The sequence below is a fragment of the Carassius gibelio genome, chromosome B18 (genome assembly GCF_023724105.1).
Source record: "Carassius gibelio isolate Cgi1373 ecotype wild population from Czech Republic chromosome B18, carGib1.2-hapl.c, whole genome shotgun sequence".
Lineage (NCBI taxonomy): Eukaryota > Metazoa > Chordata > Actinopteri > Cypriniformes > Cyprinidae > Carassius > Carassius gibelio.
In genome coordinates this window covers 16694985-16720773 of record NC_068413.1, presented here as the reverse complement: position 1 = coordinate 16720773, position 25789 = coordinate 16694985, and the positions used below count along the sequence as shown (strand labels likewise).

General features: G+C 38.9%; 2 protein-coding genes and 1 long non-coding RNA gene across 7 annotated transcripts in view; 1 reads left to right on the top strand and 2 right to left on the bottom strand.

Annotated features, from left to right (window-relative positions):
- LOC127977102 (SH3 and multiple ankyrin repeat domains protein 2-like) overlaps positions 1-6483 on the top strand; it is a 43021-nt gene extending 36538 nt beyond the window's left edge. The window contains exons 11-12 of the mRNA XM_052581782.1: positions 1037-3269; positions 4145-6483. Of these exons, the coding sequence (XP_052437742.1) occupies positions 1037-3269; positions 4145-4607 (2696 nt within the window). The 3' untranslated portion in view covers positions 4608-6483. The remainder of the gene's footprint in view (positions 1-1036; positions 3270-4144) is intronic.
- An 86-nt stretch (positions 6484-6569) lies between these two features.
- Positions 6570-14224, bottom strand: LOC127977613 (src substrate cortactin). The gene is made up of 16 exons (XM_052582584.1): positions 14083-14224; positions 13773-13985; positions 12621-12707; positions 12281-12354; positions 11772-11901; positions 11569-11679; positions 11446-11500; positions 11256-11366; positions 10540-10650; positions 10303-10413; positions 10121-10176; positions 9913-9982; positions 9684-9832; positions 9056-9176; positions 8633-8701; positions 6570-7591 (listed from the first exon to the last, which is right to left on the bottom strand). Exons 1-16 carry the CDS (start codon positions 14176-14178, stop codon positions 7455-7457), a joined length of 1701 nt encoding a protein of 566 aa, XP_052438544.1. The 5' UTR covers positions 14179-14224; the 3' UTR covers positions 6570-7454.
- Positions 14225-17849: 3625 nt separating this feature from the next.
- Positions 17850-25175, bottom strand: LOC127977006 (uncharacterized). 5 transcript variants are annotated; one of them, XR_008158066.1, is made up of 6 exons: positions 24403-25164; positions 24243-24309; positions 24027-24134; positions 23608-23941; positions 20157-20242; positions 17850-19119 (listed from the first exon to the last, which is right to left on the bottom strand). It is a non-coding gene; the product is annotated as an uncharacterized LOC127977006 (long non-coding RNA). The 5 variants fall into 5 exon arrangements; XR_008158068.1 differs by having other exon boundaries at positions 23913-23941; XR_008158069.1 differs by lacking the exon at positions 23608-23941.
- Between the last annotated feature and the right edge of the window lie 614 nt (positions 25176-25789).

The window sequence follows — 25789 nt, the reverse complement described above, 5'->3', positions numbered from 1 at the left end:
TTACGTGGTACCCAGTACCTAAATTTCAGGTTAGTTGAAATAGTTGAAACTAACCTGAAATTTACCTGGCTAGCCAGCTAATCCAGCTTCATGGTACAGACCCCTGGATCAGTGGCTCTCAACCCAACCTAATCTCTGCAAAGTGACCACAAATGATTATAAATAAAACAAAACAAACTTTAAAATAAGTTTAAAAGATCAAGATGTAATCCAAACTAATATTTCTTATTTCAATTCAGTTTAATAGAGGTTTATTTTAGTGAAATGTGAAAAAGTATTTGTTGTCTTGTAGTTTGTGTTTTTCTTTATTTTCTTTATCATAATATTAGATTAGATTCAGCTGTGTTGCTGTCCATGGCTCTGAAAATTATCATTATTTATTGTTTACTACAGTGCAAGCACTAAGGTTGTTACATACTTTTTTCCTTCACGCTGTATCCCTGTGATCAATTGCCTCAAACTGTTGTTGAAAAAGGATGCCTGTGATAAAGATGGACTGCCATTTTTTTTTTCTTCCGTCCCTTGGACATTTCTGCCTTTTGCAGATAAATTTGAAGAGACCACGATGCCACACAAGTTTGTACATGAAAAGGGATCATTGGACAAATTTGCCCCGATCAAGCCCCGCCCCTCAAGTCGCTTTTTGGCCTCACACATGGATTTTAATGTAAGTTGATTTGTCATGAACATGAACTAATTAATTAAACATGAACAGCACATTAATATTATAATCATGATGCATAATTATTCTTGAAACTGTCTTGTGTACATTAAGCTCTTATCAACCAATCTGTTTTACAGCCGTCCACATCTGAAAGGTCAGGAGTTGCTGTAGTTTCCCCTAGTGTTCCTGGAAGATCCCACAGAAGTTATGTTTGTGTGCCAAAAAGCTGTATAAGGAGACAAAAGTCCATTGGTAAATATTTCCTTGCTACTTTAGATGCTCAACTGAAGATGTAAAGATGTTACTGTAAAAAAAATAAAAAAAAAATAGGCCAAAGCTAAACAGCTTATTGAGGTGTTTTCCTTTCCCAAGGAATCGCAGGAGAAGAAAAGAAGCTCCTGATACCTCCACTGCTCAAGTTCACCAGAAGTGTCTCTATGCCTGACACATCTGAGGATATTCCCCCACCTCCAGGTGTCTCTCCTCCATCCCCACCTTACAATCCCCGTACTCCTATGGTACAAGGATATGAGCCCAACCAGTCCATTTACACACAGAACTCAACAGGCAGATTCCACACTATAGACAGAGATCTAGTCGGGTACCATCGTCAAAACTATGAACAATATGACTGTCAAACTCCTTCAGCTGCCCAGCAAAACATGTTTTCCCATAACCCATATTCAGACTTAGTGGGGAAAACTTTGTATATCCCACCAAAACCAGCTCGTAGGAAGTGTACATTGATAAAGCAGCCAAATGTTGAGAATAGCTCTGAGAAAACATGTTCAATCCCAATACCAACAATTATTGTCAAAGAGCCTTCAACTAGCAGTAGTGGCAAAAGCAGCCGAGGAAGTAGCATGGAAATTGAGACTAGCGCCTCTGAGCAGCCAGACCAATTACATCCAGACAGCAGTGTCACCAAGAGCAACCCATTTGCAGCTGCTATTGCAGGGGCAGTACGTGACCGTGAGAAGCGTCTTGAAGCACACAAGAACTCCCTAGGGTTCCTGTCAATGGATCTCGGAGATGAGGATCCATTTATCCCAACCCCTCGTTTACGCCAGTCTATGTCCATAGATGAAGGCATGTTTGCCAATGATAAGAGTTTACAGAAGCTTATGGCTCCACCGGCTTCTTTATTAGAGCTACAGCAAATTGGAAGCAGAGGCAACATGACTGACTTTACCATCCCAGAACCAACAATTGAGCCCTTCACAACACGCACCGGGAGCTGCCCCAATACAGATGCTCCCATTAGTCTTGATGGAGATTTCCAAAACCAGACATCAGGAAAGACTTGTGATATTCGTCCACATTTGGCTCTGGGTCTAGCTGCAAGTAATAGAGCTCTGAAGGAGCACGTGCAACCCCCTCTTCCTCCACCTAAAGGAGAATCTCACAGAGCAAACCTCAACCAGCCACTCTTCATAGACACCAAGCTACGCTCAAATATTGAAGCCAACTTTGTTGCCACAGCTGCAGTGGTTCAAGCAAAAGATTGTGGAGGTTTGTTTAGACACACAAGAGAGTCTAATCATGAAACAGAAAAGGCAAAGGAAAGTAATCCATCTGAGCAGTCAAAGAACTCCAACAACTCATCACAACAGCAGTCAGCAGGGCTCCTCATGGTCCACACACAAGACAGGGCAAAGACAAAAGTAAACAGTCAGCCTAATAGACTAGAACAAGAAGAGTCCCCTGGAATGGACAATGGACCCATTGATTCCAACATCAAACATACAGCCCACAACTCCCAGCCACCTCATATGAGGACCATCGTCACCTCTGCCACCTCTGTGGAGGAGCCTGTCAAGTTTACCTGTACCATTCCTCTGCCCCCAATGACCTCGGTGGATATTGATGAGGAGTTTGAACCCTTGCCTCCACCTCTGGAGTTTGCCAACAGCATTGATGTTCCTGAGGACCAGGTAGTGGAGATTCTCAAACAGAAACAGAATAATGCAACCATAGGATCTGTTTATCATTCACGTGCTTCTACCACTGACAGTGTGGAGTCCAAGTCTCTTTCGGGGATTGTAAACTCAATGACTCTTCACACCTACCCTCCACCACCTCCAGAAATGTTTGAGCCAGTCACGGACTCAGGCATCGAGGAAGTCGACAGTCGGAACAATGGGGACCCTCACTTTGATGTCAATAGTACAATTTCTACAGTGTCCAGTACCTTTACACTTTCATCAGAAGGAATTGACGACACATGTGTAGCTTATGCAGATGGGCAGACTCTTTCGATGGACAGACAAACTGTTCCATCAAAGCTAAAAATGAAGCCCATAATCAATAAAAGCAATGCACTTTACAGGGACCCTTTGATACACGAGAGCATAGAGTCTTTCGGACAGCCACCACCAGCCCCTCCACCACCCCTGGGTTGTGGAGCACAATCTGAGCTTCGCAAAAAGCTTGCTCAGCGAGGCACTAAACTGTGGGAACCCCATGAGCTCCCGAACCCACTCGATGCAGATCCTAAATCCAATGTGATCAATGAGCTTAGTTCCAAACTTCAGCAGATGAACAAGGACAGATTTCCAACCCAGGGAGGGTCACCACCTGCAGGATCCAAAAGCATTGGATCAAGGTGAGTCGCACATTAACAGCCTAGTCTGTCCCATGTGCAACATTCCTGAACAAAATAAGAAAATGATATCAGAACAATGTGGTCATTATTAGGACAGTGTCTCATCTCTAGTTATATTCAAGCTGTCTAAAAAAACAGATCGCTGGTGGACTAGAACTAGAATGTGTAGACTGGACACTCCTGGGGTAGATTGAGGACAACAAGTGAAATAAGATTAAACCTCAGCCAAATGTTCCAGCCATGAGGTAATCTTTTATTGCAGGGGTAACCTTCAGGACACACCTGCCTTTAATTTTAAAGAACCCTGAACTGTCTCTCCAGACCTGGACAAACCTACTTGATTTACTTAATGAAATTAAGATACACTAAGAGTCATGATCTCTGTAAAAATATATGAATTGGTGAATTTAAAATACTGAGAAAATCCCAGCATGCAGTTCTTCTTTAATTTTATCTCCTTATCTCTCTTTGTTTGTCCAGAAAATGAAAAAAATAATTTGGTTTCAAACTCTCGATATCTTTATCTCATGAATTTTGAGACAGACTAAAATGAAAAAAATTAAATAAAAAGTTGGACAAGGTAAGTTGGACACTCGTGTTTCAGAAGATCTGGATCACATTTTGGGACTAGAATTCCTGCTTAAACAAATGTCCTTGTATTATTAATGATATTAAGGTGTCTCAACACTGAACTTAATTGAGTGATCTGTTGATTCGCTTTGACTTGACAGTGCAGTGGTCTCCTCTGAGCCACATGCCTTGACATAGTAAATGTTGTTGTTGGATGATGCCAGAGAGCTTTCCTTTATTCCTTAATGAGTCCCGCGTCCTGTTCTGCATCTGACTTCTCTTTCTGTATGTGTGTGTGTTCTCAGAGAGTGGATGGCCCAAGTCTCAACACAGAGACACTTGCCACCTCAGGCTTCCAGTCCAGCCTCGCCTCCTCCAGAATCTGGGCATAGCTCGTCTCTCCCAGGCTCTGCTGCCTCCCCCACATTAACAGATGTGTGTAGACCTCCATCTCCACCCATGGTGAATGCAGAGCAATGCTACAGCCCCAGCTCAGTCAGCAGTCAGTCACCGTCCCCTCTCACACTGTTTCAGGCTTCAGACAAGCCCTTTGCTGACAAACCTGTCCTACTCTGGACCAAACATGATGTAGTCGACTGGCTTGAAAGCCTCAACTTGCAGGAACACAAGAAGGCCTTCTTGGACAATGAAATCGACGGCACCCACCTTCCCAACCTCCAAAAGGAAGACCTTGTAGACTTGGGTGTTACTCGTGTTGGTCACCGGATGAACATTGAAAGGGGTCTCAAACTTCTCATGGACAGATAAAGGGTGAAATACCCTCTGTAGAGTGCTTGGCATGGATAATGGCTTGATCAATCCCTCGTTTTCTCTAACTTCTTTCAGTCTATCTGTGATGCTTCTGTTGGAAATCATGGGATGATGTTCCCTCTATTGTTGTCAGAGGCATAGTAAGTACCATAGATGCAGAACTGCACTCAGAAACACTAAGAGGACTTGTTCTTGCCATCAAAAGCTCTGTCTAAATGACAGGAGTTTGTCTCACGTGGACAACTCTAACAAGCAGAGCTGGGAGGTCCTTTTGTTATTTTACCTTTGATACAGCTATTTCTGGGAAAATTTAATTTCAGATGATTTCTGCAAGCGTTCTGTATGTGGCAGAGAACATGGATACCAAGAAAAGCACTGTTGTTGGCTGAAAACATTAAATTCACTCAGGCTTTGACAGGAACATGTATTCACATCCTTCACATCCACACATTCATGATAAGTGCAAGGGATGGTGGCACAAGTGAAGCCACACTTGATACCTGATCCTTCTTGATTTCCATGAGACTGAATGAGGCGAAAATTAAATACACATATGCTTTTCCTAACATTTCCCCAAACAAAAAGGATATTTTTTTGTGTTCTTACTGCAGATATGCCAAGATATAGAGATTTAAAAACTTGAGGCTTGAGAGGAAGAATGATCTTAATGAGAGCTTATGGCATAGCTCATAAATCAGGTGTAATTATTGTGCTTATCAGCTGCCGTGGATCACATATCATCTATAGAAGCTTAACATTAAGAGAGCAACGGAGCTTTTTTATATTGTGATTTGGTTGTGGATTGTGATATTGTTTGTATGAAAGTTGATGTTAATATGAGGTTGCTGAGGACTGTAAGTGTGTGCTGGATTTTAAACAGAAGGAATGCGGTCAAAACTATTTTGTAAAATGAAATGAATGCATAGAGGAATAGCTCACAATAATATCAATAAGATATTGAAAAGAGAAGCTTGGAATTAAATGGAAAGTCACTTATTTTAATGTGAGTTGCAGTTTTGGAGATTCCCAGAGTCCGGTTGGTTTTCTTTCTTTGTTAGACAGTAAACTGAGGCTGTATTAATCAGGTTTAGTTATTACACAACTTGGAATCATGTTTCTTAGCCAACATACAATATATAAATTCAGTAAATTATTACCTTTTTTAAAGTTTTATTTTTGTAATGTAATGTCTCTCTCTCTCTCTCTAACACACATATATAGTTATTACTCATTGCTGAGATTCTGCTTGGTGACTCTCAGTATGAGTGAATATAGAACAATATCTTTTAAATGTGGGACAGATATTAAAAATCGCAAGCCTTTCCTGAACAAAGGTTTGCCAATACACTGCTGCTACTGTGAAAATAGGCATTTTAGATGTCATCTTTGGATAGCATATAATAGAATAAGAGTATTTTTGATTTATATTATTATATTGCCTTTTCTAAATGCAATTGTAATGGTATTGCTTCCCACTTAAGTGTGGTTTACAAAAAAAAAAAAAAAAAAATGGGTATATTTGTTTGATTCTTAATATAGCAAATCCAAAAAAAAGCTATATATTTATACTATGGATAATTCATTCTGTATATATTTAGATAATGTACCCCATCATTTAACAAGCAAAATGTTGACCTGATAAAACACATTTCTATTGAATTGTCAATTATTGTTCAGCTATGATTTTTCTTCAACCTATTTTGCTTTACTTTGAAGACTTGTGTTCACATTGTTAATGTTGCTGTAAGATCTTCTTAAATGGAATCAGTAACTCATTGCAGTGACCAATGAAACAATAGGATTTTTGAGTTTGAGCGCAGTTATACCTTGTATGGCAAACAAAACTGAAAGAAATAAATATTGCTGGAGTTGAGCTGTGTTCCTGTGCATCAATGCTTCGTACAAACATGCACTTGATGAAAACTACTGTAAGAGAAATAAAGATTCAGACATGGAGGGTGTGGCTGCATAACGGATTGTGAAAAATACTCGTTTTATTTTTTTATTCTTAAATGATATTTCTTATAAAACAGCCTTGTAAAGATAGCCAGCATAGAGAAGCACAGATAATTTGTTCGAAATAAAAATACTTAACTAAAAGAGCAAAACACCGATTGTATCATAAGTTGCTGCTAAGCCATTAAACAGAATTAACTCCTCTGCACCAGATCATTCCAAATAATTCAGCGTCACAAAAATGTCATGCACTCAAAGAAAGCTCGACATCAATCTGCCACCACATCAAGAGCCTGTCTAGAAGTTACAGATAAATCGACACGAAGCACGAGAGACGATGCAAATCAAACATACACTTCACGCCACATAAGACATTAATCAGTTATTTTAATACACAACCCTTCAAATACCTTTAAAGTTGTTTTTAGCAGTGATGGATTATGGCATTATATTTTGGCCTTCATTGATTGAGAGCATTCATATTTTCAAACTTAACCCAGTTAATCCCAACACTTCAAAAAGACACGGAAATTAACTAAAAGTGTTCATACGGACGCAGCTCTAAGACGACGCCTGTGTTCATGACAAATGACATTACTTCTCTAAAACATGCCAGAAGATCTCAGATCTTTGGTCTCTTATTTCATGTGGATGTATGTGTGTGTGTTTGAGTTAATAAACTCATAAAATCTCTAATGGCAGTTGTATCCAGTAAAGCGCACACACCTATTGATGTGAAACCGGAAGTGAGAGTTGATCTGAAGGAAGCAGAATGACAGAGGAACGCTCGATATGCTACAGTGACAGAAGAGAGAGCAGGGCTGATGATGGACTGGAAGCATGAACTGGAGGACGACGTCTGACGAGGAGAGAGCGCGTGGAGCGAGTCTATTGTCGGACTTCGACGTAGTTGGCCGGGAAGAGTCCGTATGCGCCGCGGCACACACCCCTCCACCAGCCCTCGTCGATCATCTCGATGTTTGTGATGATGTCGTCCGGATCGAAGGAGATCTCGTCGTCACCCGCTGCAGACAAACAGAGGCACGTTACAGGACTCTCTTCTCGAGGCAAACACGTTTTATGCAAACAAAACTACATGTGGACCTGTGAAATTTGGAATTAGAAAGAGCAACACTATGGAAGCTCGTTTCCATCGCTGAATAAAAAAGAAAAGGTAATTTGTGGGTTTATCTCGCAATTCTGACTTTTTTTGTTGTTGTTGTCACAACTGAGTTTATATCTTGTAATTCTGACTTCTTAGACTTACAGTATTATTTTATGTACTTGTATATATATGGCATGTGATCAGCTGGAGACAAAAAAAGAAGGAAAATCTGACCACACCCACAAGCCACGCACCATCACTCATTATTAAAAATATATTTTAGCACATTAAAATATATATCTTATATTGTAAAAATTTTGGAAACATTACAATTATTAACGATTTTGAAATAACTATCTTCTGCTCATCAAGGATGAATTTATTTGATCAAAAGGTAAATAATAATATTGTAAAATATTTTTACAAATACAAAATGTTTTCAATTTTAATATATTATAAAATGTAATGTTATTCCTGTGATGCAAAGCAGAATTTTCTTCATTACTCCAGTTTTCAGTGTCACATGATCTTTTAGAAATCGTTACAATTAATTTGACTCGAGAAACATTTCTGATTATTATCAATGTTAATTTTTTTTTGCTGCTTCATATTTTGTGGGGAAATAATGATACACTATTTCAGGATTTTTTGATAAATATAAAGTTTAATGAACAGCATTTATCAAATATATTAAATTTGTTAATGCATTTATTAAATAGAGAGACTGTCACTTTCATGCATGATGAATTAAATGAATTTCTTTCTCTTTTTCAAATCTTATACAAATTAAATACTATCTCTAGCCATAATGTACCCATTTACTTGTTTTTTTTATTATTAATTTTGGTATAGCAGGAGTGAGCTACTTTTGGTGTCAGGCCTCTCACGTACAGCATAAACACACTAAGAAATGTTTAGTGCAATACTATGATCTCGTAAGTCTCTCAGATCCATCACTCACCAGCCTGATAGTCATACAGAGCCACGGCCGTCACACCAAGATCCTCTCCAGACTCGTACAACGGAGCCCCTGAAACACACACACACACGTCACCGAAGCACTGAGAGAACACACACCTGCACAAACAGGAGCTTCAAACGACTTCAAACTGACAGAAACTATCAACAATTAACTACATTGTTTTGAATTATTACGGTTACAAAAGCAAGGCAACACTATTCACTCTAAATACAGTAGATCGGTGGAAACTATCATAGCTGTCTTTAATTACGGATCTGATAATAAATCATATGAAGTAGAAAGACACAGATGAAGTCAGTCAGGGTTGGCCAAACACAGACTGTTAGATGGATGCACATGTTTACACTGGACTTGCTCATTCTTCAGATTGTGTTAACTTCAGGTGATGTGTCAGGAGCGCACCTGCGGTCTGGTCCTGCTCGTCCGGCTCAGGGTTCTGGTACAGGTCTTCCTGGAGCGGTTCTTCATATGTGGGTTCTGCTGAGACCGGCTCCACCTCGTACACGTTTGCAGTGTTCTCCACCTGACCAACACAACCATCAGAAGCACATGATCTCACAGTATTCTGCTTTGTGCTGCTACTCCCTTTCTGTGCCCTTCATGCATCGTGTACACAAACACTGATAAAGGACAAGCTAACGTTTGTTAAAGGATGCATAAGTGCAACTAGTCAGAGTCAAGAGAGAAAATGATCAATGTCGTTGATCCAACACAGTGAACGATAGCCATTTGTGATTAATTTAAAACTAGACTACATATTACATTTTTAAAAAAGTGTGGCACAGGTACAATTATTGTGTTACTGTCCCATTGAGATCTGACATGTTAAAAAAAAAAAAATTCTAATTCCAGAATCAGACACCTAAGATCAGGAACCAGATACTTGTTGTAAAATCTACATTTCAACAGCACCAATCAATTTCTCTACATGCTTTCTGTAACCGATGGAGAAATGGAAGTATGGATACCATTCGAACGATACCCAGCTCCAGTGATATGGTATAGTTTATAATCAGTCATAGTTGATTACCTCCTGCTTCCTGCGTGCCTCCTCCTGCTCCTGCTTCTCTTTGGCCTGTCGTCGAGCGCGCTCTTCTTCTGCTCTCTTCCTGTCCTCCTCCTCGTTCTGCTTCGCAATGTTCTCGAAGCGAGCTTTAATGCTTCCGGCGCCGCTGCCAGCTGAACACAGCACATGCTATAAACCTCTACACTGTGATGAGTTTATAATAGTGTGTGTGTGTGTGTGTGTGTGTCCTGACCTGCTTCCACAGGACGAGTCTTCTGATACGCCGCGCTGGGCTTCTCCACCTCCTCAAACGTGCCGGCGCTCTGAACACAACATCACACACCACAGTCATCCTCAAACACTGAGTGATGGAAGCGATTACATGAGTAGCTACAGTTTTTGTCATGTGATTTTGAATGACTCGGTGTTAACTGTGAAGATCTGACCACGGATCAGTGTACCTTGTCCATTCGGTCTTTCTGCACACCGTACTTCCCTCCGAATCCTTTGGCGTAATCTGGAGTAATGCATGTGCGGCGCATGTTAAAGGAATATTTGACACAGAAAAGGATCACTCAGTTATCGATTACTCAAATTCATGTCGTTCAAACCAATACAAGCCTCAGAAGAGTAGTGTCTTTACCTTTCTGTGACTCGTGCAGCTGCAGTTTCTCCTGATGATCCCATCCCACCGCAGACTTATCCTGACGGTCCGTCTGAACACCAAACTTCCCTCCGAAGCCCTTCACATAGTCTGACACACACCAGACACAGCACAGGACAGAGACGGTCACAAAACACTCTGACACATCTTCCTAAATCTTCTGTGTATCTGTACTGTCACACTCAAACCGTGAGGCGTGAGAGATGCGAGACAAACCTTTCTGAGACTCGTGTTTCTCAGTCTTTCCCTGGTACTCGAAGCCCACGGCGCTCTTGTCCACTTTATCAGTCTCCACTCCAAATTTGCCACCGAAGCCTTTAGCGTAATCTGTAGATGTGAACATGTAACGATGGCAAACATTGTGAACAGAAACACGTGTGGTCATAATTATTAATATGATGCTACTGATATAAACTTCTTGTATTTTAAATGTAATAATCATCTTGCTGTCAGCCACAGACGATATCTCTGACAATCATTGATACATAATACTATCATCTATCAGCACAACCCTATTATATACACAATAAGCAGATTAATTGCAACATAAACAGGAGTAAGTTAGAAAGCATGATGTTTGAGAACGGCAGTCTATCAGTCCAAAGAAAGACGCAATCTATAGCAATGAGTTACGACAAGATGTCTCAGATAGTCTGACAGCAGATACAAACAGGTTAAATAGTAAATATATTACTGCAGAGTGATTACACGGCATCAAATATACTCTAAACTAGGAATCGTGAGAGGCACTAGAACATACAGAATTGTTCTTGTGCACTGCTCAGTGTATACTGCCACCTGTTGCACGACACTGGAATCACAGCTAACGGATCACTGGACTTCGAGGCGATAACGATCAATTAGACAAACGCTTAATCAGCTCGGGACATCACCATACGTCCAGAGCCGTCTGTGAGGAGAGGAAAGCACACCTTTTTGTGACTCGTGCTTCTCTGTTTTTCCCTGATAATCGAAGCCGACGGCGCTGCGGTCCACACGATCCGCCTGCACCCCGTATCGGCCGCCGAACCCCGCGGCGTAGTCTGAAACAACACCACACAACTCTTACTGCATCAGCATCAACACTGGGACACTGGATCTCAAACACCGAGAGGGAAGCACCTTTCTGCGAGGCGTGTTTTTCTGTTTTCCCAGCGTACTCGAAGCCCACGGCAGACTGCAGGAAGACACAGACGGTGAATCTGAGCGCTCAAACACTCACTCCTCTGAAGATCTGAGACTCACCTGGTCAACACGGTCCGCTTCCACGCCGAATTTACCTCCGAAGCCCTTGGAGGTGTCCGTCTGGGAGCAGTGTTTGGAGAGCTTGCTCTGATACTCGTGTCCCACGGCCGACTGCACACACACACACACACACACGTCAGTTTTGATGAATGAAGGCACACCGCTGCGTCAGAGAAGTGCATCAGAAGAGCGAAGCCTCTTGCCTTGTCCATGCGGTCCTGCTGCAGCCCAAACTTTCCTCCGTACCCGTGCGACGCCTTGGGCATGTGCTCCAGCTCCTTCTGCTTCAGCTCCGTGTGTTCAGACGACACTCGCTCACGCAGCTTATGAATACTGAGAAACACAAGAGGAAGTTATATTCTGTAAATCATCATCATCGTGTTTGAGAGGAAAGCTGGGGCCAGTTATATAAACCTAGTTTCTATGTTAAGAGCTACTGTCACCAACTAGGGTTTAGAAGACTAACTTTAAAATTCTAATTAAACCAATCTACGTTTTATGCAACTGACTGGGAAAATAAAATTATAAATGAATGAGTTCAGTCCTAAAGAAAAAAAACTACTAGCTCGTGAGATTAGTCTTTAGGCAGCTTCTGCAATATAGTATTTTCTTTCTCTCTTTTTTAAAGCAATTCTTATTTTACCCTGCAAGGATATAAAGTACAGCCTTGTATTGTAAGGAAAGATGCTTTGTTTTTAAGAAGTTGACTAACTTGATGTGCTCCTGATGCCCGGAGCCGGCCACAGTCTTGGCACCCCAGCGCTGCTCCTTCTCTGACACATCATTCTGTATTGGGAGGAAAAATTGAGACATCAGTGGAAAAAAAACCCACATTAGCAAGAATGAGAAAACATTACTGCTGAAATGTGCATGAATGTGCAGAAAGAGGTTGATGCACACATTCACAAGACTGTGATTAGATTGAGTTATAACATCTCAAAACAAATAAACACTGCACGCATTTTCATCTACATCCACTGATAAAAACACATAATGCATGAATGAGCATGTCTTGAGAAGTGATGCACAGGAAATCAGAGAGAGTCTGTCACCTCAAAGTCCGGGTCGGTCTCCCAATCATCTCCTCCATCATCCACGGACACAGAGACGGACTGACCAGCGGCTGCCTTCCACATGACCTGACCACACACACACACAGAGAGAGAGAGAGAGAGAGACACACACACACACACACAGAGAGAGAGAGAGAGAGAGAGACACACACACACACACACAGAGAGAGAGAGAGAGAGAGAGAGAGAGAGAGACACACACACAGAGAGAGAGAGAGAGACACACACACACAGAGAGAGAGAGAGAGAGAGAGAGAGAGAGAGAGAGAGACACACACACAGAGAGAGAGAGAGAGAGACACACACACACACACACACAGAGAGAGAGAGAGAGACACACACACACACACAGAGAGAGAGAGAGAGAGACACACACACACACAGAGAGAGAGAGAGAGAGAGAGAGAGAGAGAGAGAGACACACACACACACAGAGAGAGAGACACACACACACACACACAGAGAGAGAGAGAGAGACACACACACACACAGAGAGAGAGAGAGAGACACACACACACACAGAGAGAGAGAGAGAGAGAGAGAGAGAGAGAGAGACAGACAGACACACACACACACACACACACACAGAGAGAGAGACACACACACACACAGAGAGAGAGAGAGAGAGAACACCATCAAACTCCACACAACCAGTTCTTTACATCATGTCCAGGGTCACAAATGATCTCAGAGCATCACATCCGTGTAAGTCTGGCTCACATATAAGACAGACATGAGAACACGTCCCAGATTCACACTTGCACAATCACTATCTAGGAGTCACTTCTGTTGTGAACTCGCACTGTAAGGAAGACGCCTATCTAGGACACTAAACAAACACGTCAGTCATCATCTCTACCAAATATCATAACTAACGTTACATAATTAATGTGAATGAATGCAATGTGTAAATGGACACGTATATACACGTAGACGAAAACGATTATTTGGTTTTAATAGAAACGCTAAATCTGAAGTGAGGACACCAAATCAAGCAAACGAGGAGAAATAAAGCGGAATAAATGTGTTTTGTTGAGAAATAAGGACTCGTGTTCTTGATGCGTTCGGGATTCGGTCGTCTAACCTCTGAGCCGCCGTTTAAAACGTGTAAAATCACGCCTTTACACTTACGGTGTGCTTCGATGTCCTCCTTAAATGCAGGTGTACTTTAAGTGAATAATGCGAATAAAGAATGTAATAATAGTTGTGAAGAGAAAAGTCGTCAGCGTTCCTGGCCACAGTCTTCCGCTTCCCACTTCCTGCTCCAAACCCGACCGCACCACCTGAGCTGGGAACGGGGGGAACGCCGGATGTTTCACAACAGCAGGGACGCTTTCCGATTTTCTGTCATTGACAGTATGGTTATTATTTATAAGCATTTTATTTGAGATCAGAAAATGATGATCTAATTCAAGCTCGGGCAAAGATAGGCCTAACATACCTTAGAAATATGGTCTTTGGACAGCAGCGTTACGCAATGTCCCCTCATCAAATAATAGTATGACCGGACTGTGCCATGTTGCACGAGTAGCAGCATCCTGCAGCGCTTACGGTGCCCCTAAAATACCAAGGTCGGTCCACTTAAGCCGCGTTTCCACCGCAGGAACTTGCCCATGAACTAGGGACTTTGGGGTGGTACTCGGTGTGTTTCCACAGCAGGAACCAGGAACTAAATAAAGTTCTGGGTAAAAAAAAATGCCCCTCAGAAAGTCCCTGCTGGCCAGGTAGTAATTTTTCAAACGATCTGGAAATTTTGGGCGTGGGACTTGTGTGCTAAACATCCTGATTGGTTGAGGCAGCACTGTGATTTCAACCACCGTTTATGCGGATCATTTTTCAGAATATTACTGTTATTGTGTCATGAAATGTAATTTTAAAAGTATTTCAGGCGAGAATGTAGTTGTTTAAAACTCAAATCTGCAGTTTATTTATAAAGACAGCGCCTATTTAAAAATGCATTTGGCTGATTTCGGAGACGGTCACCTCCACGTGATCAGTGGGAGCTCAGTGATCAAGTATCTGCCGAGAGCAGCCTCACCTCGGCTAGACCTTCTGATATGTGCCGCTGACTCTGATATCTCTTTAGTAGTTAAACATAAAATATAATTTGTTTTGGGTACATGATGCCGGTTGCAGAATAAATAATCACAGGTCGTACAAAAACGATATATCTGTGTCAGCCTTATGTTTCTCTCTTTCACCCCTGATTAAACAGAGATGACACAAGGTCTCTGCTTGTTTCAGTAAGATTTGAGTAAGTTTGCTCGGTGCACCCACCACACATGAAGATGGACTGTGGGGAATATTTGCTTCAAAACTTCAGCTTGGGAAAGAAGACAAATAGAGCAGTGAAAATTAACATTTCTATTCCACTTATGTTTCCCACAGTACTACAGCCTTTATGAAATGAATATTTTGTTATCACAAATTGTTAAATATATTACATTTTGTTGAATAAATGCTTTGAAATGGGAATGTTTAAGCATCGATTACGGGTGATGACCACTGATCTATAATATAGAACTGGATTGCTCATGACGTCATTAAGCCAACGCGCCGCCATATTGGTAATCCCTAGTGTGCGAAAACACTCCATTGAATTAATAGGAATTTGTATTATTTTAATGAGAAAACATCACCTAACAAGTCAGCGTTTATAAATATGAAGTATCTCTGTACATTATTACAATGCGAACACCCTAGGTATGTAAACGGTTATTTTTTAAATGTCGGGAATTTCCCCTAATTATTAAAAAGCTAAGTTCATTACAGTAGTGAGCATCATGAACATGATAACATCAGACGGACACGACCTAAACAAAGAACAAAGTGTTTGCTCTGAAATCTGAATTTATTCAGAGAAAAAACTGACTATATACAGTACGGATTTAAGAAATAAATACAAAGCTTTATTTCCCAGATAGTAAATTAAATTTTTTATTTCATTATAGAGCAATATTAACAACATAATTGTATTATTCATTGTAATATATTAAAATCAATTTCTGATACTAATACATTCATGTTTAATAATTCCTGAATAATTTTGTTCATAAAGAAATAAGCCATTTTTTTGTGTTTGATCAGTTACTTGTGTCGTCAGTGCGCAGCAGACACACCCACCTACACGATTTAAATATATTGCTTATCCTACCCCCAAAAGACCGTAAACATTGCATCCCAGCTAACACAGTTACGTTGTGACGACGTAACTGGACCAGACCATATTCGTTGCAGCGACATCCCAAATAACGTTCCAGCGACGTAACTTTGTGATTCCCATATCCGTCGTGGCGACGTTATAGTGGAACGTCGCTGGAACGTGAGGAGTACGTCCCAGCGACCAAACTGGCACGTTATGAGGACGTTCCTATAAAATACCATATTGGTCTCAGCGACGTACCACATAACGTTCCAGTGACGTAACTTTGTGATTCCCATATCCGTCGTGGCAACGTTATAGTGGAACGTCGCTGGAACGTGATGAGCAGGCACGTGCACAGGTAGGGCTCAACCTGTGCAGAGCACATGCCCTTTTTGCCCTTACACTCCGAAGTGCCCTTTTTTTGGTGGTGTTTTTTTTTTTTTTTTTTTTTTTTTTAATGCTATTGGTCACCATTTACGTCTGTATGTTTGTTTTACAAATATTTAGCAAATGAAAGTTCTTAAAACGAGCTTGTGTAAATCTTATTCGATCCTCAAGCTGTCAGTAAGCTGATAACTCCGCCCCCTCTATATTCATTGAATCAACTGAAGTTCCACAGCAGCCGCACAGTAGACAACAGCGGAGCTGAACAGTTTTGCGAAGGGTAAATAAATATCTTGTTGTTTGAATAAGTACTACTAAACACTATGTCTATAAAGGCTCATATTTTATTTATTGGATGTCTGTCTGACTGACTGAGACATGTGGGACGTCGCCTGAGAGAGAGAGAGGGCTAGCATTTGCCATCTAGTCATAGCCAATACATAGCCAACACTTAAATAGCCTGTGCATACAGTAGCATTTCATCTTTTATAAAATGCGATTTTGGCCAAATGCATTTTACCACAGGAAAAACTGAGCGCTCCGTCTATATAGCTACAAAAACTAGTTTGTCACCTGTAGATGAAAATGTAATGTGATGCCCGCAGCGGCAGGCGCCGTCGCCTTTTTAATGACGGACAAAAAATAAAAATAAATAACATTTGCACCCATTCGCTGGTCAAAAACTATATATTGATAACAACAACATATACTTTGTTTTTTACCATCGGAAAATCATAACAGGTGCGCTCCCGCGCTGTTTCGAACTGGAACTTACACAAAGCAGCGAGTGATCCTCGTCACCTAGATAACTATATTTCTAAGAAATTTCTTCTTTGATTTATGATTGCTGATACAGTTAATTTTTTAACATTTAGGATAATCATGTTATGGTATACTCTCTGTATAAAAAGTAGTAAAACATGGTTTTACTACAGTAATGTAGTAGTAACAAAAAAAAAATGACAGAAGATCACTGTGAAATCTTTATATTTTATCATGCAGAATGTAATTCATGATTCATTCCAAGGCTTCTTTTATTTGATCCAAAATACAGCAAAAACATTAATATAGTGTAATATTTTTACAATTTTAAATAACTGTTTTCTATTTGAATATATTTTAAAATGTAATTTATTTTTGTGATCAAAGCTGAATTTTCAGCATCATTACTCCAGTTCAGTACTCTTTAGTGTCACATGATGCTTCAGAAATGCTTTTCACTGCAACTGTACTTTTCACACTATTTTTATTTATTTTTTCATTGCTGGCTCATTTTAGGGAAAGTGTAGTGAATAAGAGACCTTCAGGAGACCAACATCCCTGGTCCACCACAGTATCAAATTTTTGCCAGGTATGCGGAAACATGTTGGATATGTTATAGTAACGGTATGGCTATAGTTTCTTATAATCTGGAATTGAGTTGTACCGTAGTGTTGGACATAATTACTTAAATTATATTTCAAAAAAGTTAGTCCAAAATACTTGACTCATTGCTCACCTTCCCCTCTTCTCAATGTCATTCATAAAAATGTTAACCAAATAATACAAATTAGCTTATGAAACCAAACAGAATAGCTAAAAAAGAGAATATATATAATTGATATAAAAAAAGGGAGGGGGTGCCCTTTTTCAGTTTCAGCACATGCCCCTCAAAAGGTCTGTGCACGGCCCTGGTGATGAGTATGTCCTGACGACCAAACTGGCACGTTATGAGGACGTGACATTACAGGATCATATTGGTAATTCATATTTTCACCTCACCATTACCTTGAAATACATAAAGAACTAATAAACTCAATCCATCTCTGGTGCAAAAAATAAACCTTATGAAATCTAATTGTAATCTAATTATAGGGGATTCATAGATAATACATTAATTACATACATGCAATGCAAACAAATACAAAAACATTACATTCTAATATAAAATAGACAAAAACACACTGCATTCATTCAGAAATCAATATTTATTCAGCACTACTTTCTACAAATACTAAGCCAAAACATTTTGAACATCGCACCTGTTCTTTAAACATGCAAAATGTTACTAAGTTATGAGCACAGAAAACTAAACACATCAATTCATAGATTACACAATATAAACAATAGAAAATTTTTGTCTTAAAGATGGGGAGATGGTTAATGACGTTATTAGTGAAAATTAAAAATAATTATCAGTAAACTTATTGATACAACATAATTTAGTGCAACAAAAAATACATGATAAATAGATATGAAACAAAAAGTAATCGTGCACATTTAGTACATAGAGGAAACGAATTAGTAAATCATGGACATGATTTCTTTCTTTTTCTTGCATGTCATGATCAGGGCTCTGTACTCACTATCAGAGGATAAAACTAAACAATATAACAATTACCAAAGAACCATAATTTTTGAGCTTCTCAGAAGAAAAACATTCATAAAGCGTAAAGATATGAAAAATGAACAATATAGAGATTTCTAGCATCTCTCCTGTATTATTTGTCCCACCCGAAAAAACTAAGTTTTTTAAGAAAATGAGCATATCGACTTTCTCAGAAGAATCTGTGATCTGTGATTACTGACTGTGGAGATGACTCTTTCAGACAGTGCTGAGGAGGCAGAGTTAGGTGCAGGACAGCTGATAGAGAAGAGGAAGAGTGTGTTTCTTACCCCAGCAGCAGAAGACAGGCTCTTCTGAGGGAAGGACAGGAGGCTTGATGCAGTGTTTTGCTGTAGAACAAGGCTTCTTCTCAGCACCTGATCTTCTTCAGGAAAGAGTTCCTCTAGTGTAGAGTCAGACACTCAGACTTCTTGCAAACTGTAATCTTTTAATAACATTTAGCATATTATTGTAGTCATGTTCATTGTTTTTATTATAACACATGGCAAGCTTATAGAAAATTGTTAAACATGTTCTTCCTCCTCTTCTTCATCCTGGGCCTGCTGTCAACATCCTTCTCTGAGCTGAAAGGGAGGATCATCTTGTTAATGTTGCTCATGTATGTTCACAACCAGTCAAAATCTGGAATCTTTTCTTTATGGTTTTCAAGAGAAGTCTCTTCTACTCACCAAGGCTAGATTAATTTGATAAAAAATTTTTTTTAAAGTAATTGTAAAAAAAAAAAAAAAAAAGAAAACAGAAAGAAAGAAATAACAGTTTTCATACTCTTTTTTGAATATACTTAAACATATTTATTGAAATAATTATGAGGCAAAGCTTAATTTTTCAGTAACTTTACTCCAGTCTTCAGTGTCACATGATCTTTTTCATATACTGATTTGCTGATCGGGAAACATTGCTGATTATCACAAATCAGTGCATTTACATGCACCAAATCGCATTATTGCCGCTAAGATCAAAGTGTACATCTGCTCATGACATACATGATGTAAATCACATCTGCAGTTAGCTTACTACGGTTGTTAGTTCCACTGAACTCTATTGGTAAAGAAGGAATTTGTGACCAAAGTTGGTTTTAGGGAAACGCACCCCATATTAGAAATGATGGGGAAGAAAACTTAGCATTTCTGGAAAGTTGAATTTTTTCTTCATTATTATTTTATAAAACACAAAGTTCAAAACATTGAAAAAAAGGTAATCTTTTGTAAAATTACAAAAGTCTTCTCTACCACTGGTTTTCAATTTTATGCATTCTTGCTATTAGCCAACCACCCCCAAATAAAATAAATAAATAAAATAAATAAATAATAAATAAATATAACTGTAGTGTAGACAAAATGTTTGGGCAGCACAACTGTTTTCAACACTGATAATAATCAGAAAAATTTATTGAGCAGTAAATCATCATATTAGAATGATTTCTGAAGATCATGTGACACTGAAGACTGGAGTAATTTATGCTGAAAATATAGCTGTGCATTATAGAAATAAATTAAACTTTTAAAATATATTTAAAACTTTTGACCAGTTGTGTACATTGCCACATTTAAATGAAAACTCAACTTGTAATAAACAAAGCACACATTCTCAAAGAACTTACATTCTGGTGATTACTTCCTTCCCTCACTGCTGTCAGATCCCTTCAGTCATTCCCAGACCTCCTTGTTTTTAATCTTTCCCTCAAATCTACAGAAACAAACATCATTTTACAGACAATTTGGTTAAGTCACGAATTGCAATAGTTATATAACTATAATCACAATGCTAAATTATAAATATATAATTATAAATATATATTGAATCGGCACACAAGTATCGGGATAGTATTGAATTGGCAGATTAGCGTATCATCCCAGCCCTAGTTACTACAGTCAAAACAATGAAACTCTCTTCAAGAGCGCACAATAACTGATATTTAAAACTGTTAAAAGAAAAGGCTCAAAATATTGCACACATATAATACACAACAATATCTCTTCCTTTGGTGTTTTGAACATTTCTGTGAGTAATGCTACACACTGTGACTCTGTGTTGCTTCAAGTGCATCATTCTGCGCACTGGTTGTGTTTACGTGCTGCACGCTGTATAGGAGCCATTCCCTTTCGTATGATAATACATTAGAACAATGATAGATTCTTGTTCTGTCCCATCTACCACATGTTGCTGCCTTCATTACTGTGCTATAAATTTAAAAGAAATGTATTTTACACACACATACATTATACACACACACACATATATATAGACGGTTTCAACGGCAACAACATAAACAAACGTTACTGCGCATGCGCGCTTTTGTGGACCTAACCTAACCGGTAGACTTCCAAATAGAATCAATAACAACAGCCAAGTCCCTCTAGAGTAGATATTTTTTGATAACAAACAAAATATGTTTGCTGCGTGGATCAGGCGGACTTAATGAAAATGCAAATTCATCCTTTGCCAGCAGGAGATGTTTTAAAGCATAGACATAAAGCGCGAGAAATAGAGGTTTCCCCAGTAACAGCTGTAAACAAAGCAGAGCTACGCTCACACGCTGCTTTATCAGACATATAACATGCAAGTCTTCCTTCAGAAATACAGCGATATAAAAACACCTGTGCCTCGCTTTGATATTTAAACATCTAAATGTTAGGAATTATTAAACGTGCAGTACGTAACGTTACTCATGTTTATTCAACGAAGCCTTTTCGAAAATCGATCAGTTTTAAAATTGTGGCGAGTCTCCAAAAATAAATAAATGTATGGGAAACATCCCGCAGCACAACCACCTGAGCCCAACTTCAGTCTACTCATCACCTTGCCTTTAACTGCGTTTGTAGATGGCACCGCAGCCAGACCGATATACACAACACAGACCGGAAGTTAACTTAGGTCCAGGCGCGTGCATCAGATGAAACTGTCTAATATATATATATATATATATATATATATATATATATATATATATATATATATATATATATATATATCAGTTTGAGACCAAAGGTTTGGACACACCTTCTCATTCAAAGAGTTTCCTTTATTTTCATGACTATGAAAATTGTAGATTCACACTGAAGGCATCAAAACTATGAATTAACACATGTGGAATTATATATGGAATTATATACATAACAAAAAAGTGTGAAACAACTGAAAATATGTCATATTGTAGGTTCTTCAAAGTAGCCACCTTTTGCTTTGATTACTGCTTTGCACACTCTTGGCTTTCTCTTGATGAGCTTCAAGAGGTAGTCACCTGAAATGGTCTTCCAACAGTCTTGAAGGAGTTCCCCGAGAGATGCTTAGCACTTGTTGGCCCTTTTGCCTTCTGTCTGCAGTCCAGCTTACCCCTAAACCATCTGGATTGGGTTCAGGTCCGGTGACTGTGGAGGCCAGGTCATCTGGTGCAGCACCCCATCACTCTCCTTCTTGCTCAAATAGCCCTTGATGCCTTCAGTGTGAATCTACAATTTTCATAGTCATAAAAATAAAGAAAACTCTTTGAATGAGAAGGTGTGTCCAAACTTTTGGTCTTTACTGTAAAATATATATTTTACAGTTTTTTTTATATATATATATATATATATATATATATATATTAGTGGTGTAACGATACGCGTATTCGTATTGAACCGTTCGGTACGAGGCTTTCGGTTCGGTACGCGGTACGCACTATGTACCGAACGGTTCGTTGGACTAATTAATTATATTTGGAAAAAAGAATTGTGAAATATAATGATATGCATTCAACAAGGTAGCCCAATAACCCAAACGACGTAACAGGCAACGCCCCTGACACCCCCGAAGAAGAAAAAAACACCAACTTATATGTTTATGTTATGCTACTCAGTCAGGCGCTTGCTCACTCAGTACACGCTGAAGGCTCGTTTAAAAAATGGCCAATGCGTTTAAAAGACCAGAAATAGAAAATCCTCCAATAACCAACAGGTCTCGTGTTTGGGTGCACTTTACCAATCGATCGGGGCATCCAAACAAGCACGGAAATCAAAATGGACTAGTACTATACTGTGTCGGAATTTCCTGAGCAGTACGATACAATTAACAGGCCTGCACGTTATTAGATAGAAGAACTGTTATAAATAGAACGTATGCAAGGGCAGTTTTGAAAACTCCACCTACTTTGCTCTTGGTATGGTGCAGCGCAAATCGCGTTGTATCTGAAGGGCAACGCTGAGCCCAGGGTCCAGCACCGTGCATACCGCGTCCTGTGTGAAAGACCCTTTAGTCATTTTGCAACGAGCCTTCAGCGCGTACTGAGTGAGCGAGCGCCTTACTCTGTAGTGGAAAACGCAGGTTTTAAGAACATGCTTAATGTAATTGAGCCCCGTTACAATATTCCTTCACGAGCCTATTTCAGCCAGAGAGTAATTCCTGCTTTGTTCCAAAAAACATAAGCCCTATAGAGAACCAATTGAGTAAAAACACACTCAATATAAAGAGTTATAGAGTTCCATATAAAAGGTTACATCTTTCTATGTGTTCATAACTACTACAACAATATGACATTTTCATTTTTTTTATTTTTTATAAGGAGCTGTTTTTGTTTATACAATATGCTGCTAAGAAAACACCATAGAATATGGGTAAAGAATAGCTCCATCATTGTTCAATGTAAAAATAAAAACAAAAAAAAACATACTTTGTTAGTTTTAATAAATAAAACATTTTTTAAAAATCAAGGAAATTTATCTGCCAATTTTTCTTTTTGCTGTATCTAAAACGTACCGAACCGTACCGAACCGAACCGTGACACCAGTGAATCGTATCGAACCGAACCGTGAATTTTGTGAACCGTTACACCCCTAATATATATATATACACACACACACTTTTGCACATCCTGTCATACCAGTGACTGGTTGTTACTGCAATAGACTTTGCAGCATTAAGGTTAACGATTAATCGATTATTTGATCATTCATTTAAACGACGATCAATCATGGAAATGATTGAAAATTGACATCCCTACACAGAAGTATAGAAAATTCTACATTGATTTAAAAATTTTTTTGCAAAAAACGACACTGATATCGGATCAGAATTACTGTCTCTTCTCATAGTGACAGCCAATCACATTAGTTTTCTGGTATTGCATGCACTCGATTGGCTTGCGTCTGCGCTTGGGTATTTGCATAAGATGTTCTGACTGGAGGACGGCTGCATTGGCGCTTGAGAAGTCTTCAACTTCTATTTAGAATTAATTTCTAGAATTAATTTCACCATGCTTGACGTCACTTCATTTAAAAGTAAACGAGAGGCGTTGACGCCCCGTGTGATGGGGCGTTATATGTCTGGATACCGCTGCACAAATCTTTCAACCACGAGAAATGTAGTTCCAGCACGGCCTTACATCCAGGACAGCAGAATGGTCAGGATGACCTGAAACACATAACCAACTGAAATCAATTTAAAAGTATTTAGTCTTGCCTGAGTGATGCTGAAACAACCAGGTTTAGTTTTTCACCCAGGAGAAACTGCTTCCTGTGGAACAGTCTCCATGAAGAATGATCTCTTGATCCTGGATCCTTGCTGCCATCCACGCAGAGATGATTTGGAGGATATGTGGTTGTGTCTAAAGGGTAATGAATCAATGTTACAAGAATACTGATAGCAGCACTATTGATCCTGTACCTTATGTAAATGTTTTCAGTACTGAACAAGTCAGGAACCAAATTAGTACCAGTTCTTGAAACCCATCTCTACTTGTAATAGTTGTCTTGTTGCTGCTGCCCAGACTGTCTCTTCCCCTGATGATAAATATATGTGTTCATTTTAAAGCAATAAATAATACATTTAAATTACTAGGTGGTAACAAATATATTTCCTTATAAGGAACTCACTGAATCATGGACTCAACTGGTGGTTGTCAGGCCCTAAGAAAGTGAACAATTTGTTTACTTTTTGTGAAACGAAAGTATCAGATCAATTTGAGAATTAAACTAGCATTAAAAAGCATGCATGTGAAAAACACCATCAACACCAATAATGAACAGATGACAGAATTTACAAGCCTGCCACTTGAGGGAGAAAAGGGGAAATTATTAATCCCACATAACGTTACACTGAACATGATTTCGGCAGCCTCGGTCTAATTAACGTTAAACTTTATATTTAACGTTATATCGGTTTATATTCAAGTTCACAGCATGGCTAGCATGAGCATCATCAAGCTCGAGCAGCAGGTATTCAAACTAACTAATTAACGTTACTACGGTTAAAAATTTAATTATTAGAAAGTTAATACTGTATAGTTTATAGTGATAAATTTCAAATAATTTAAAACAGGTAAGGTTATATTCGATTTTAACAGTTACCGTTACCTTAGACCACCTCTGAGACTGCTTTTGAGCTAATTAACCAAACAGAGCATTTATTTATTAAATTGAAAGAGAAAACCTACAAAAATACAAAACACTACTCCTCTTTGATGGCATTTAACGTTATATCAGTTAAAATCTATGAATAAAAGTAGATTTATAGGACTTACCTTTCCTCCGTGTCCGTCTGCTGGAAGTTGACCGTTACAAAATGACGGGCACGCGCACGTCGCGCACTTCACTCAGAAAGTGACGTGCGCTGCTAGTTTAAGGTTTAAATGTTAATTTGTCCCGTAGTACTCTCTTTCATTAACAAACATTATCACCATTTGCTAAGTAAATTGTTTATTTTATTGTTCTTAAACTGATGGCATATATATATATATATATATATATATATATATATATATATATATATATATATAATTATTTTAACATGCTTGATTAATTTTTTTGTATATTTCCCAAAGAATATGCTGTTCAAATGGTATCTTAATAATAATAATACATCTAGTGCAATAATATTAAAAGTTATCTGAAGACCAGCTGACCACGTCGCTACAACGTCCCCAATGGGACTAACTAGTAGAGGTGTGCGATACCGCTAGATTTGGTATCGATCCGATACCAAGTAAATACAGGGCCAGTATCGCCGATACCGATACCAATACCGATACTTTTTAATAATTAAGGTGGATGTGTCTTCAACCTAAATCTAAATGAATTTTCATGACTTTTAATTTGTTTTTGTGATTTGCATTTTGGGTTATTAATCAGTACTACAAAAGCTTTTGTTCAGAAACAACTTTTGGTTACTTCTGATTTATTTAAATAAACAAAGTTACAAAATGATTACTTCACAAATATAAAAAATGTAAAAACAAATTCTCTTTTCAAGTAGCATGTTAAT

Bases quoted from the DNA above. Each gene is read 5' to 3' on its own strand.
- LOC127977613 (XM_052582584.1), bottom strand. From the start codon at position 14,178: ATGCTGCTACTCGTGCAACATGGCACAGTCCGGTCATACTATTATTTG. The intron at 12,708-13,772 runs GTAAGTGTAAAG...GTGTGTGGTCAG, and splicing joins GGAGGACATCGAAGCACACC to GTCATGTGGAAGGCAGCCGC. The intron at 9,833-9,912 runs GTCAGGACACAC...TGCTGTGTTCAG, and splicing joins GACTCGTCCTGTGGAAGCAG to CTGGCAGCGGCGCCGGAAGC.